General features: G+C 47.2%; 1 protein-coding gene across 1 annotated transcript in view; it reads right to left on the bottom strand.

Annotated features, from left to right (window-relative positions):
- Positions 1–1,187: 1,187 nt before the first annotated feature.
- Positions 1,188–13,850, bottom strand: part of mmrn2 (multimerin 2) — a 22,062-nt gene continuing 9,399 nt past the window's right edge. The window contains exons 6-12 of the mRNA XM_022748635.1: positions 5,839–6,254; positions 3,889–4,101; positions 3,050–3,484; positions 2,583–2,946; positions 1,877–2,334; positions 1,807–1,831; positions 1,188–1,645 (exon numbers count right to left, since the gene is read on the bottom strand). Of these exons, the coding sequence (XP_022604356.1) occupies positions 1,245–1,645; positions 1,807–1,831; positions 1,877–2,334; positions 2,583–2,946; positions 3,050–3,484; positions 3,889–4,101; positions 5,839–6,254 (2,312 nt within the window). The 3' untranslated portion in view covers positions 1,188–1,244. The remainder of the gene's footprint in view (positions 1,646–1,806; positions 1,832–1,876; positions 2,335–2,582; positions 2,947–3,049; positions 3,485–3,888; positions 4,102–5,838; positions 6,255–13,850) is intronic.

The raw sequence follows: 13,850 nt of genomic DNA, 5'->3' as shown, positions 1-13,850 counted from the left end.
TACATCATCATACTGGTTGTTTACAACATTACACACACTGTGACTTTACATACAAATATTTTCTTCATGTAAAATATGGAACTGAGTTGACACAGACTGTTTCTCCTGGTACTTTAAAAGATGATTTTACATGCTGATGTGAAGTCAGATATTTTTCTCTCCTCAGCTTCAGATAGATGCAACAGCTGATCCGGGGGCAGAATTTTAATCTCATGATCAGTCAAGACATCAGGTTAAAGAGACGACATCTATCATCAGTCAGCAGACACAGAGGATCAATCAGATCAATCAGATCAATCAATATTGATGAGGTTGAAGCAGCAGGCAGAAACTTTACCAAGTCTGTTCTAGTCCATCAGCTGACTGAGGTGTTGGAGCTGGAGTCAGGACATGATTAGCTTATCTTAGCATAGAGACTGGAAGCAGAGGGAAACAGCTAGCTTAGCTCTGTCCAACCTTCAAACATGCCCCTCCCAGCAGCTCTGCAGCTGACTGAGATGTCGAGTCCAGAGTTTGTAGTTTTAGAGAAAGTTACTGGAACTATTTCAGTTCAACAGTCGGTGCAGCAACTGAAAACCAGAAAAATGTGCACACTGGCCACAGAGAGACGCTGTACAGACGTCCTAGGCGGATAAAACCACCAACTGTGAGTTTTACATTTACAACCTGTAGGTCACTGTGTTGAGAGGCAGCCAACTGTCGCACATGCGCCCTCTTGTGGCAGAGGTGGGCAGCTGCGTAAGTAAGGACAGAGTGGACACTCTGACATCCAGGTCAACTGTTCTGGTGACATCACTATCTACCATCCCCTACACAGTCAGTCATCGATCCAACACACTGAGCTCTAGAGGTGTTTGAGCTTTTGGACAGAGCTAGGCTAGCTGTTTCCCTCTGTTTCCAGTCTTTATGCTAAGCTAGGCTAACCATGTGCTGACTCCAGATCTGTACCAAACGTGCTCTGAGGGAGGAGACTTGTATCTGTGGTTCCTGAACCCCTCGTCCAGTTGGACATGTTGGACATCCGCCTGTCAACACGTTGGTGGAGCATCAGTCAGTTTTATCAGATCTGATCTGGTTTCAGGTTCTCGATGTTTTACTTTGTAAACTGCGTCTGGAGTTCAGCAAATTCAATTCTTTTTTTTTTTTCAACTCTAATTCTGAGCCTCAGTGACCCCCCCCCCCCCCCCCACAGTCTCTGATCAGGGTCTTTCCTCCGGTGGTCAGCTGATTGGTCCACAGCGCCCTCAGGTGGTTCGGTGGAGCAGCAGCCCAGTGAACACATTGTCCTCTGACTCTGCCCACGCTCCTGCCCTCAGTTCCAGCCTCACCTGCTCCCGCTCCCTCAGCAGCAGGAGGCCCACACCTGTAGCTGGTCCAGCCTCCGTCACCTTCTGTCGGAGCAGAGACACCGGAGCTTCACCCAACCCCCTCCTAAGAACCACATGGGCTGGACCTGGCCTCAGGTCCAAGGTGAGGACGAACAGGTAGATCCCGTCCAGCGGAGCCGTGAAGGAGCCGCCGGAGTAAAACTGACCCCGATTCAGAGATGGCTGGAAGACGAGAACGCCGCCTGAGGCGCTCAGAGGAGGTCCCACAACGAACAACAGGGAAGCCTCTGATTGGCTGGGAGGGACAGGAAGAACACCTGAGGAGAGACCCATACAGAAATATAATATATGACATATATGTCCCTATATGAAGAGTGATGTTTCCACATATGTCACTTATATTATTGTCACATTTAAACATCCTGAAGATCTACGTTTACAACATAAATAGAAGTTTGAGTTTGGGTTTAGAGCTCACCTGACGACTCCCTCCTGTTTCTATGGTTTCCTCCTCCTCCTGCCCCCTCCCTCCCTCCTCCTCTCTTCTTCTCCCTCCTCCCTCCCTCTCTCTTCACCAGCTGCCACAGTCTCTCCAGATCCAGCGTGGCGTCGGACGCCGTCAGCACGTCGGCGTTGCTGAAGACGTTCTTGAACACCCTCAGGTGTTCCTCCAGCCCCCTCTTCAGCCACGTCACCTCCGCCTGCAGTTTGGCGTCCACGGCCCCGGGCAGCCCCTCCCTCTCAGAGGAGGCATTGGGGCAGGGGCAGGGCTTCTCCTCCAAACGGACCACTTTCTGCTCCAGCTCCTCCACCGTCCTCTCCAGGTTCCACAGATCACTGCCGTCTCCTCTGAGCTCCGGACGCCCCCCCGCAGGGTGAAGGAGGAGCTGCCGCTCCCGGGCTGCTTCTCCTCCTTGGCTCCGCCTCACGCCACCTGGAAACCAGTCATGAGGGGGTAGGTGGGGGGAGGAGGGCTGGTCAGCAGACGGCACCTCCTCTCTGTCTTCTGGGAACAGAAGGAGAAGAAGAGGAGACGGTGAGGAGCAGTGAAAACAAAGAAAACCCAAATAAAAACAAAGTAAAACCAGATGAAAGAAAGAAAGAAAATAATAACTCTGTTCCTCAGAGTCTCAGATCTGAAGACAGAGAGACGACAGGAACCAGGAACCTGGACAGGAAGTGAGAGATAAAACATTTCAGCTGCTGTTAGACTGAAGCCCCCCCCCCCCCCCCCCCCCCCCCCCCGGCTCGTACCTGGCTTGTTGCCGAGCAGCGATGTGATGCTCAGGTTGTGTCCTCTCACTTGCTCCTGCAGGAGCCTCAGCTGCCCCTTCAGGGCCGGGATGGAGTTGGCCTCCTGGTCCTCGACGGACCACTCCAGGTACTCCATCACCTCCTCCCCCAGCAGCAGCTCCAGCACGTCGTTGTGGCGGATGGCGTCCTTCAGCAGAGACTTGAAGGACGCCAACAGGTGCTGCATCTCCTCCCTGAGCTTCCTGTTCGCGTCCTTCAGACCCAAGTGCTCATCCAGACTCACCATCACCGAGCTGTTCAGCTGGGTCATGCTGTGGTCCAGAGTCCTGGTCCTGGTCTGCTCCGAGACCAGAGACTTCTTCACCTGCAGGACAGAACCACGAGGAACACTGTGATGTCACAGTGAGGCTGACCTTTGACCTTTGGATACAAAATCACATCATCCTGTGTGTGTATGTGTGTGTTACCTGCTGGAGGTCACGTTGAAGCACCTCCACCGCTGGCTCCCAGTCGCTGGCGTCGCCCCACTGCTCCAGCCCCCCCTCGTTGTTTTCCTCCAGGGCTAACCTGTTCTCATTGGCCAGAGCTGTCATGTTGGCGACTTCCCTCTCCAGTCGTTCCACGGTGTCCTTCAGCCCTTTGCATTTGCAGTCCCACAGGTAGTCCATGTCCACCTCCACCTCCTGCAGCTGCTTGTTTTGCTGTGTAACATTTCCCGCCAGCTCCTCCACCCGCCTCAGCACCACCACCTTGGCGTCTTCGACCTCCAGCCCCGTCTCCATGAACAGGATCTGAGTATTCCTGGCCGTCTGGTTCAGCTGCCTCTCCAGCTCCTTACAGTCCCGCCTCAGCTGCTGGATGCTCCCCGAGTTCACCTCCACGTCCTCAATCAGCCCGTTCACCTGCGCAGAGAGGTGGCGTTTTCAACATGTGGACACAGAAAACTTTGAGGTGGGTCTCATTCTTCTGTCATGGCCGCCGCAGACACACCGTTCAATGACCATGAAAAAGCTTCGCAACTCTGGGAGGAGTTCATTAGAGTTCTCTCAAATTCAAAATGACAGGCTTCTGGTTGGGTTCAGGATATGGGCCCTAGAAGCTTTTCTGTAGATCTTCAGAGTGAGTCCAACAGTGAGTCAGTCCCCATAGACTCCCATGTTAAAATGTCCAACTTTACAGCAGAAATCAACATGTTTACAGCCTGGTACAGAAACTGTTTTGGTCTCTAGAGATAATAAAGTACATCATGGGTGACAGAGGCTGCACACAGGCTGATGGGTAATGACTGTGTGTTGCTTGGACTCACCTTCACCGTGTTGTTGACCACCATGTTGTCCAGGCGTTCGATGGCCTCCCACAGGGCTGAAGAGTCTGAGGGCTGCAGGGGCCAGGGGGGGGGCGGGGTAAGAAGAGGGAGGTGATCATCGAGTTGTCTCTCAGTGGTCCAGTCCTGGTCCTGGTCCTGGTCCTGGTCCAGCTTCAGCTCTGACAGAGTGGTGTTGACAGCCTGCAGGCTGACCTGAGATCAGGGGTGAACAGAGTTTCATCATCCTGAAACTGTTGCTCACAGCCTCAGTGACAACAACAACAACAATCACAACAACAACAATCACAACAACAACCACAACAACAACCACAACAAAAACCACAACAACAATCACAACAAAAACAACAACAAAAACCATAACAACAATCACAACAAAAACCACAACAACAACAACAACAAAAACCACAACAACAACAACAACCACCACAACAACAGCAACAACAACCACAACAACAACCACAACAACAACCACAACAACACACCCAACAACAACAACAACAACCACAAACAACACAACACAACAACAACAACAACAAAAACAAAACAACCACACAAAAACACAACAACAAAAAACAACAACACAACAACAGCAACAACCACCAAAAACAACAACAAAAACAACAACCACAAAACAACCAGCAACAGCCACAACCACAACAACCAACAAACACCACAACAACAGCAAACAACCACAAACAACAACAACAACAACCACAACAACAACAACCACAACAAAAACAACAATTCACAACAAAACCACAAACAACAGCAACACCCAAAACCAACAACCACAAACAACAACAATAACAACAGCAACAACCACAACACAAAAAACAACAACCACAACAACAAAACCACAACAACAGCCAACAACCACAACAAACAAAGACAACAACCCACGAACAAACAACAACAACACACAACAACAAAACAACAACCACAACAACAACACAACAAGCAACAACCACAACACAACAACAACAAAAAAACAACAACCACAAACAACAACAACAAACAACCAACAACAACAACCCACAACACACAACAACAACAACAACAAACCACAACAACACAAACACCAAAACAACAACCACAACAAACAACAACAATCACAAACAACAACACCACAACAACAAACAACAACAAAAACCACAACAACAACCCACAACAACAGACAACAAACAACCACAACAGCAACAAACCACAACAACGCAAACAACAACCACAACAAACAAAAAACAACAACCACAAAAACAACAACAAAAACAACAAACCACGACAACCACAACAACAACCACAACAACAACAAAAAACAACAACACACAAACAACAAACAACAACAAAACAACAACACCACAACAACAACAACAAACAGCAACAACCACAACACAGCAACAGCCACAACAACAACCACAACAACCACAACAACAGCAACAACAACAGCAACAACCACAACAACAACAACCATAACAACAACAAAAACAACAACCACAACAACAACAACCACAACAAAAACAACAATCACAACAACCACAACAACAGCAACAGCAACAGCCAAAACAACAACCACAACAAAAATAACAACAACCACAACAACAGCAACAACCACAACAGCAACAACCACGAAAACAACAACAACCACAACAAAAACAACAACCACAACAACAACAACAACAACCACAACCACAACAACAACAAAAACAACAACCACAACAACAACAACAACAACCACAACAACAACAACAACCACAACAACAACAACAATCACAACAACCACAACAACAGCAACAGCCACAACAACAACCACAACAAAAACAACAATAATAATAATAAATAAATAAAGAAATAAATAATAATGGTAATAATAATAATATTGTTATCATTGTTTATTGTTATTGTTTGTCTGCTCAGACGTGCATCGTCACTGACCTGCAGCATCTTCTGGTGGCGTTTCAGCTTCATGTCGACGTCCATCTTGAAGCTGGTCAGGTTGTAGTGCAGCATTGCATTCTGGGAGTGCAGCCTGTTCTCCGTGTCTGCGTGCTGACTCTCCACCTGCCTCTGCACCTCCCTGATGTTCTGAAACACCTCATCCAGTCTCGCCTCCAGACGTTCCTCCGCCGCCTCGTCAAGCTCCGGTCCCTCCGGGGGCCCCGCCTGCAGCTCAGGCCCCCGCTGGCTGCCTTTCAGCTGGGCCACATCGCGGGCCAGGGCCCCTACCTGCAGAGTCAGGTGCTCCAGGGAGCGGTTGAAGCCCTGCAGGATCGGCTGCAGCTCAGACATGACCAGGGCCATCATGTGGGGGACGGGGAGGGCAGCAGGGGCTTCTGGGTACAGCACGGCGTCTGCAACGAGGACAGAAACAGAGACACACAGGTTTTTATTAAGCTCACTGAGTTATCAGGGTTCTTCCTCTGGGGAACATGAATGAGTTTATGTTCTATAATAAAAATATGATCTGTTCTCACACCCACACCCCCCTGATGACTCATGTCCCCTGGGGGCCGGTAGTTGGTTGTTTTGGTCTAAAATGGAACCAGTTTAGTTTCCAGACCGGATCACAAACACACCACAGCCTGGAAACAGAAACATCTGAAATAGCTGCCATTTCTGTCCTCTGTGTCTGTGTGTGTGTGTGTGTGTGTGTGTGTGTGTGTGTGTGTGTGTGTGTGTGTGTGTGTGTGTGTGTGTGTGTGTGTGTGTGTGTGTGTGTGTGTCTGTGTGTGTGTGTGTGTGTGTGTGTGTGTGTGTGTGTCTGTGTGTGTGTGTGTGTGTGTATGTGTGTGTGTGTGTGTGTGTGTCTGTGTGTGTCTGTGTGTGTCTGTGTGTCTGTGTGTCTGTGTGTGTGTGTATGTGTGTGTGGGGGGGGTGGGGGGTCTGCCGGGGGCTTCAGAGTCAGATACAAGCTGTGTTTCCAGGAGGAGAGACGCTCAGAGCTCAGATGAAGTTTCACAGTTTGTTTCTGTTGGTTGAGCAGAGACCGATCCAGAACAACAGGGACCACAGGACTCTGTCCTCCAGCTGGACTCCACAGACCAGGATCCGTCTGTTTATATTATTTCTGGGGTTTGAAACGAACTCAGTGTGAAGACATTTCCTCTGAGTCAGAGAGAAAACCTGCAGATTTTGAAGAGAGGCTTCTTCATCCGGGGGGAAACATCAGTGACGTTTGTGGAAAATAAGTTTTAATAGAACATGAGGAGATTGTCCTCCACCAGGTCCAGTCCTGGTTTTACACACCCTTCAGCTGGCAGCGGTTCAGTCTAATGACTGTCAGTGTGATTTACAGCGTCGCACCGAGTCCACTTCCTGTTCGCACAGAACGTCTGCTACACAAACACGTTCTGATTGGTTCCTCTGACGCTCCGTCTTAAATGCCACATTTAAAAAGTGAGACAACGCTAAATAGTCAGGAGGGAACCAGGGACAGAACCAGAACCAGGGACAGAACCAGGGACAGAAGGACTCAGAACCAGATTAGGGTCTCTGGGTTAGAGGCTGGACCTGGACTGAACCTCTTTGTTGTAAACAAACACTGACCCGTCCATCATCTGTGACCTCAGTCCTCTCTGTGGTCTCAGTGGACAGATGTTTTCAGCTGTTGGAGTCTCAGAGACATGATGGATCACTGAGGGGCCGGAGAGGTCAGGGGCCCCGGGGCCTCAGCCTCTGACCATCAGCTTCAGATAATGGGACAAACCTTTATATATATATGATATATAATATATGATAAATACAACATACACACAGCAGCATGTTCCTTTAAGGATGATGTCATGCTGACTGGTCAGTGAGGTCAAGGGTCAGACAGAACAGAGCACTGTGGGAAACAGGGAGGAGGAAGTGTGTGATGTAATGCACATGTTAGTAAAATATAATGTCAGCAGACACACACACACACACACACACACACACAAAATGTATGGGAGACAGAAGAAAGACAGGATTTCCTGCGGAGGAAGTGTGTGTGTGTGTGTGTGTGTGTGTGTGTGTGTGTGTGCGTGTGAGTATGTATGTGGATGGTTCATTGCAGAGGAATGGAGTTCAGTGTGTTTCTCTGTCAGCTCACTCACCACACACACACCACACACACAACACACACACACACACACACACACACACACACACACACACACACACACACACACACACAGTCTCAGTTCTGCTTCGGACGGTTTTAGAATCTCATCTGATGAAAACTCACCTGTAAGGAGGTCTTCCTCTCTCTTGGTGCGCGTTGCGTGTTGTGCTGGTGGGGAGTGGGGGTGTTTGGGTTTGGTGCTGTGGGGGTTGTGGGGTTTGCTGGGGTTGTGGGCGTGCGCCTGGTTCATGGGTTGGGTGTGTTGGAGTTGTGCTGGTTGTCATGGTATCTGGTGTGGTGCAGCTTGCTGCCGGAGGCCTGAGAGTCACTCTGTCGTGGTTCTGGTCGTGGTTCTGGTCATTGTTCTGGCGTCGGTTCTGGTCGTGGTTCTGGTCATGTGTTCTTGGTGTGGTTCTGGTCGTGGTTCTGGTCGTTGGTTCTGGTCGCCTTGATGCTGCTGCCGCAGGAGCCACACCCACTCATCTGAAACACACACAGGTCGCCATGACATTACAGATTTAAAGAGACAGAGCTGAAGGCAGCCGACAGCCTCACAAGCTGCATCCTGACCACCGACTGTAAACAAAGATGGCCGTCGCCTCTGTGATGTCACCCACAGGTTTCTGAAGCTCAGAGTGAGCTGCCTCTACCTGTTGCCATCTTGGCAGTGTCTGACTCTGCCCCTAACTCCCAGCTAAACCAAATAATGGTCAAAGAGAGGGACGTGTGTGGAGCTGGTTTGTGCCAAGCATACGCTCACCACCTGTCACTATCAAAGAGCCACACCTCAATCCTCTATAACTTTAGTCCTTAATAAAATGTAAACAGGTGAGTTGTATAGAGTTAAAGGTCACCTGTGCACCCAGGTCACCTGCGTCACCTGTAGACTCTGGGTTCAGGTTGTATGTTCTTGGTCTCAGACGTGATGGTGACTCCATTCTCTTCCTGTTATTGTTTCCAGGGTAGTGGTTTAATGGTGTGACCTTCATGGACAGGAAGTCCGTTCAATCGGAGGCTTGGTGGAGCGGACCGTACCATGTGGAGGTGTGTGTGTGTTTTGTCTTTGTTAAACGGAGCCTCTAAAGGTCAAAGGTCTATTTTAGTTGGACTGTTTTGACTCTGGGAGTTTTCATGGAACAGACCACACCTCCCTCAGTCCTGCAGCTCACCTTCATCTTCATCACTTCATACTCATGAAGAGTTTTATCTGTTTTCCTGCCTCAAAACAACGGCAGCAGACTGAAGACCTGAACACCACAGATAGGCCTTCAGACCTCTCTACTCTCATTCATGGGCTTCAAAGAAACATTAAAGCTCCTCCAGTGTAAAGGTCTGTGTCCATGTGTAGTGTATTATAGATCAGCTCTAGCTTCTATATTAATACTGTGAAAGTATCAAAGCCTCAGTCCACAGAGAAATGCACACAGCCTGTATTCAGAAACTGGAGCCTTTAAAACCAGCCGTCAGGACTTCTGGAAACTTTGTGATGTCACAACAAAGCAGTCACCAAGCCCCGCCCACCTGGACCCACCATCCAAACCTTGCAGGATTTGGTCGTTTGCGTGTTGTATATGTGTGTGCGTGTGTGTGTGCGTGTGTGTGTGTAATCATTACCTGGACCATGGAGCTGTGGACCAGATCCTCCAGTCAGAACCGAGCTCCCAGGATCAGAGACTGTCAGAGACACAACGCCAGAATAAACAGGTTCATATTATATGACTCATCTTTCATCATCACCATCTTCATAATTTTTCTATTATTTCTTTATAAAGCAAGAAGACAACTGTTCCCTTGTTACCTCCAGCCATGGTATCATACCTACTGTTACCATGGCTGGTTACCACAGTGACGGCAATGTGTTTTTGCTGACCACCTGTGTCCCCACAGTTGTATCCTCCGTGTCCCCGGACAGGCAACGCCACTGCAGAGAACTGAGGATCTTCTTTCTTCTGAGTGTAGACTGGCGCCGGGGGACAGCTTATACCTGCACACACACACACACACACACACACACACACACAACACACACACACACACACACACACACACACCACACACACACAACAGAAACGAGACTCATTTATCAGTGATGAGCCACATTGAACAGTCTCTTTAAAAAATCCTTATTCAGTGGTTTGTTTTTCTGCAGGAACATGAGAAGAATAATCATTTCTTCTTCTTCTTCTTCTTCTTCTTCTCCTTCTCTCTTCTTCTTTCCATCATGGAGGCTTCTCTTCATCTCCACAGTTTGTGAGGAAAAGTGAAGAATTTCAACTTTTATCTTTCACTTCAGTCCGAGATCTGAGTTGTACCAGTTTGATAACAGACCCTGATCTCAGGTCAGGTCTGATCTGGTCTCAGATCAGACCCTGATCTCAGATCAGACCCTGTCTCAAGGTCAGGTCCTGATCTGGTCTCAGAAATCAGACCCTGATCTCAGATCAGACCCTGGTCTGCGGGATCCATGTGGAGTACGTTCAGAGAACAGTGTCAAATCTAATTTACAGTTAACAAGCTTTTCAAATGAGAGCAGCATGATGTTGTGACTGTAGATCAGGTTTCAGGACCAGGTCCAGGTTCTGAGTCTGGTGGTTTTATGTTTTTATAAATTGTTTGCTGTCAGTTGTGCAACACACGTTTCACAACACTGACAGTTATAGTTTAAATATACTGTATATATATATACAACTACATATCATATACAGTATATAAAGTATCTATACATTTATATATGACCTGACATCAGGCTGTTCTCTGGACCGTTTCCAGTATTTTTAAATGTAAAAAAGTCGAACCAAAATAATAAATCAATGAGCTTTAAAATGACGCGGAGTTGTTTCCAGTGTTTCACAAGAGAAAAATTAAAAAACTAAATTTAATGTGTAAATAGATTTTCCTCTCTGAACGCTTTCCTGACTCCAGCACAGACTCTGATGATCATCATAAATTAAATGAGCAGTTTATGACACGAGGCGATCTGTGTTTAAGGTAAATTCATAGAGTCCAGGAGAAAATGGATCCAGAGTTTAACTTCAGACTTCATTCCTTAAATAGTTCTGTCAGAACACCATACACACACACACCACACACTCACACTCTCACACACACAACACACACACACAACACACACACACTCACACACACACACACACACACACACACACACACACACCACAACACACACACACACACACACACACACACACACACACACACACCACACTCACACACACACACACACTCACACTCACACACACACACACACACACACACACACACGTCACTTTTACTCACAGTGACTAAGGTGACAGTCGGGACGATCCCGCTCGGACAGGGACTCTGAGACTTGATGTGTACTTCTCTGTTCCACAATCTCTTCCGCAGACCGGTCTACCATACGCCTCTGTACGAATACACACCAGTTCTACACACACACACACACACATTTTAAATCCAGAGGCACTAGAAACATTAATGCAGAAGTATATAATATCTTATTAAAACTCAGCAGCAGCGAAAGAGAGAGAGTGGTCAGGTTTTATTCAGTGTTGGTCAACTCGTCCTTTACCACTTTGTATTTCCTTTATAGTGATTAATTACTTCAATTTTTGAACCATAATTATTCACCTCAAACCTGATGGGGGACAAAATACAGGGAATATTGATCTAACCACACCTTAAAACACACCACAAAGACAAAAAAAACCAAAAAGTGTCAAAACAACCAATCAAACACATCTAGAAATACAAATATACAACACTTAATATATTATAATCGTATATATATATATCTATATATATATGTCATATATTATACACATATACACATAGTATACATTATATATATAAAACGATATTTATTTATAGATATAATGTGCATTATATATTAAATAATCATAAATTCACTATATATATAAATAATTTCAAAATATGTGAAGACCTGGCAGGTCGGACCCCGCTCTGTCCTACTGTGCTTTCTGTTTTCTGTTCTGATCTGATTTACACTCTTGTTTCTGTTGCTCAGAACCTAGCTGTTTATCCTCCTGCCCTCGTGCATTTGTGGTGTGCGTGGTGTGTGTGTTGTGTGTGTTGTGTGTGTGTGTGTGTTAATTGTGTATGTGTAATGCTGTGTGCGGTGGCTGTGTTGTGTGGTGTGATGTTTGATGTGTTGGTGTTGGACTATTTGCCTGTTACTTCCTGTCTGTTACACAATCACAGATCTCTCTCACTCAGTCAAACTCCTGCCTCAGTGTCGTTAAATCACATGCTCTGACTGGAGAACCAATCAGATCCCTCACCTACCATCGACCGTGGGTTGTGTTCAACAGAAAAACCTGCCGGAGTTCAACCTGTATCTTCCTGGTCCTGATCCTGTCCTGGTTCCAGAGACTGACTCTGACTATCAAACATATATAAATCTATTGTTCTATGTGAACTCACTGTGACTCAAAAAAAGCCCCGTGTCACTTCCTCTGTTGTCCTTTCTGTTGATGTCATTTCCTGTGGACGGCTTACATGTCTTCTGGGAGTGAAACAATTGTTTTTATGTAATAAATGATTTTGTTCTTCTCATTGTCATTTGTTTATTCTGACACTTGGGTGGGGGGGGTAATGTTCGTACGCGCGTGGCTTGGTTCCAGGGGCCAGGCCTCGGGTCCAGTCAGGGTCCATTCATTGATACCAGACTGACGCTCAACACTGAGAGGAGAAACGTTAGCTGGGTTGTCGCTATCTGCTGTCGTCCTCTTTCTTTCTCCTTTCTGCAGAAACCACAGCCCGGTCTCCCTGACCTTCAGGAAGCGTGTATGTAGAAGACCAGGCTCCAGACCAGGACTCAGCGAGGCCGGGACTCAGGACCAGGAACTCAGGACCAGACTGAGCTCATCAGCGCTGATTTATTGAGTTTCTCCTCAGCGACAAATCATAGTTTATTCTACACACACGAACAAACAGTACAGATTCCTCCAGCTGTTGTAGAAATCATGTTCGTCAGAAAGTTCGTTACCGTCAGCTCCTCCAAAGCTTTAAACCCCCCCACCCCTATCTAAGCCTCATCTCAGGTGTGCAGATCCACTGTGTGATCCTCAGTCTTTGAAAACAACGTCCTTCATCTAGCCAGGCTGTTCTCTGCGATGACATGAGCAGTGACAATGATGCTTTCATCGTGCCCGTTATCTGCGAGCTGTCAGCTCTCTTTCATCTGGTCACTCAGCTGTCTTCTCTCTTTTCTTATCTTCTACATTTTTTTCTTCTTTCCTCTTTTTTGTACTTCCACTTTCTTCTTCTTCTTCTTCTCTCCATCCCTGCAGACCTGAACTTTATTTTTGTAATATTCCTGTCCCAACTGACGGACACCATGACACACACAAACAGGAAGGCTGTACTGTACACGTTCAGAAATGAAGAGGCAGCATAACTCCGTCTGTTCAGATGATCTAAAGACGGAAGGCGCTTATCCTGAGGAACATTGAACGTCGTCAACAGTTTAACAACATTCATCTTCTTCTCCACCGTCCACCTTCATCAGTGACTTAACTAACCTGTTGACCTCTGACCCTCTGGACTCCCCCAACCCCCCCCCCCAATCCTCCCAATTAACCCTCAGCCTCCAAAGATAAAAACAGAAAGCCTGCTCTCCGGGGGTATTAGCACACAAGAGTCTGCAGTCCATTACAGCAGTCTCTAAAGTGTGTATGTGTGTGTTGTGTTTGTTGTCCCGGGGGGGGGTTCCAGCAAGCTAATGGAGTTCTGTTTGTTAAGCACCCCGCCATCTTCTCAACCCCTCCAGCGACCCATTAGTTATCGCAGCGAGTAATACACATAGAATAAAACCACAAAGATAGATTCAAAGCAGTTCAAA

Source organism: Seriola dumerili, unplaced genomic scaffold (assembly GCF_002260705.1).
Source record: "Seriola dumerili isolate Sdu_G_001 unplaced genomic scaffold, Sdu_1.0 BDQW01000127.1, whole genome shotgun sequence".
Taxonomy (NCBI): Eukaryota; Metazoa; Chordata; class Actinopteri; order Carangiformes; family Carangidae; genus Seriola; species Seriola dumerili.
The sequence above is the reverse complement of the archived record's forward strand: the minus strand, read 5'-3'. Positions and strand labels throughout refer to the sequence as shown.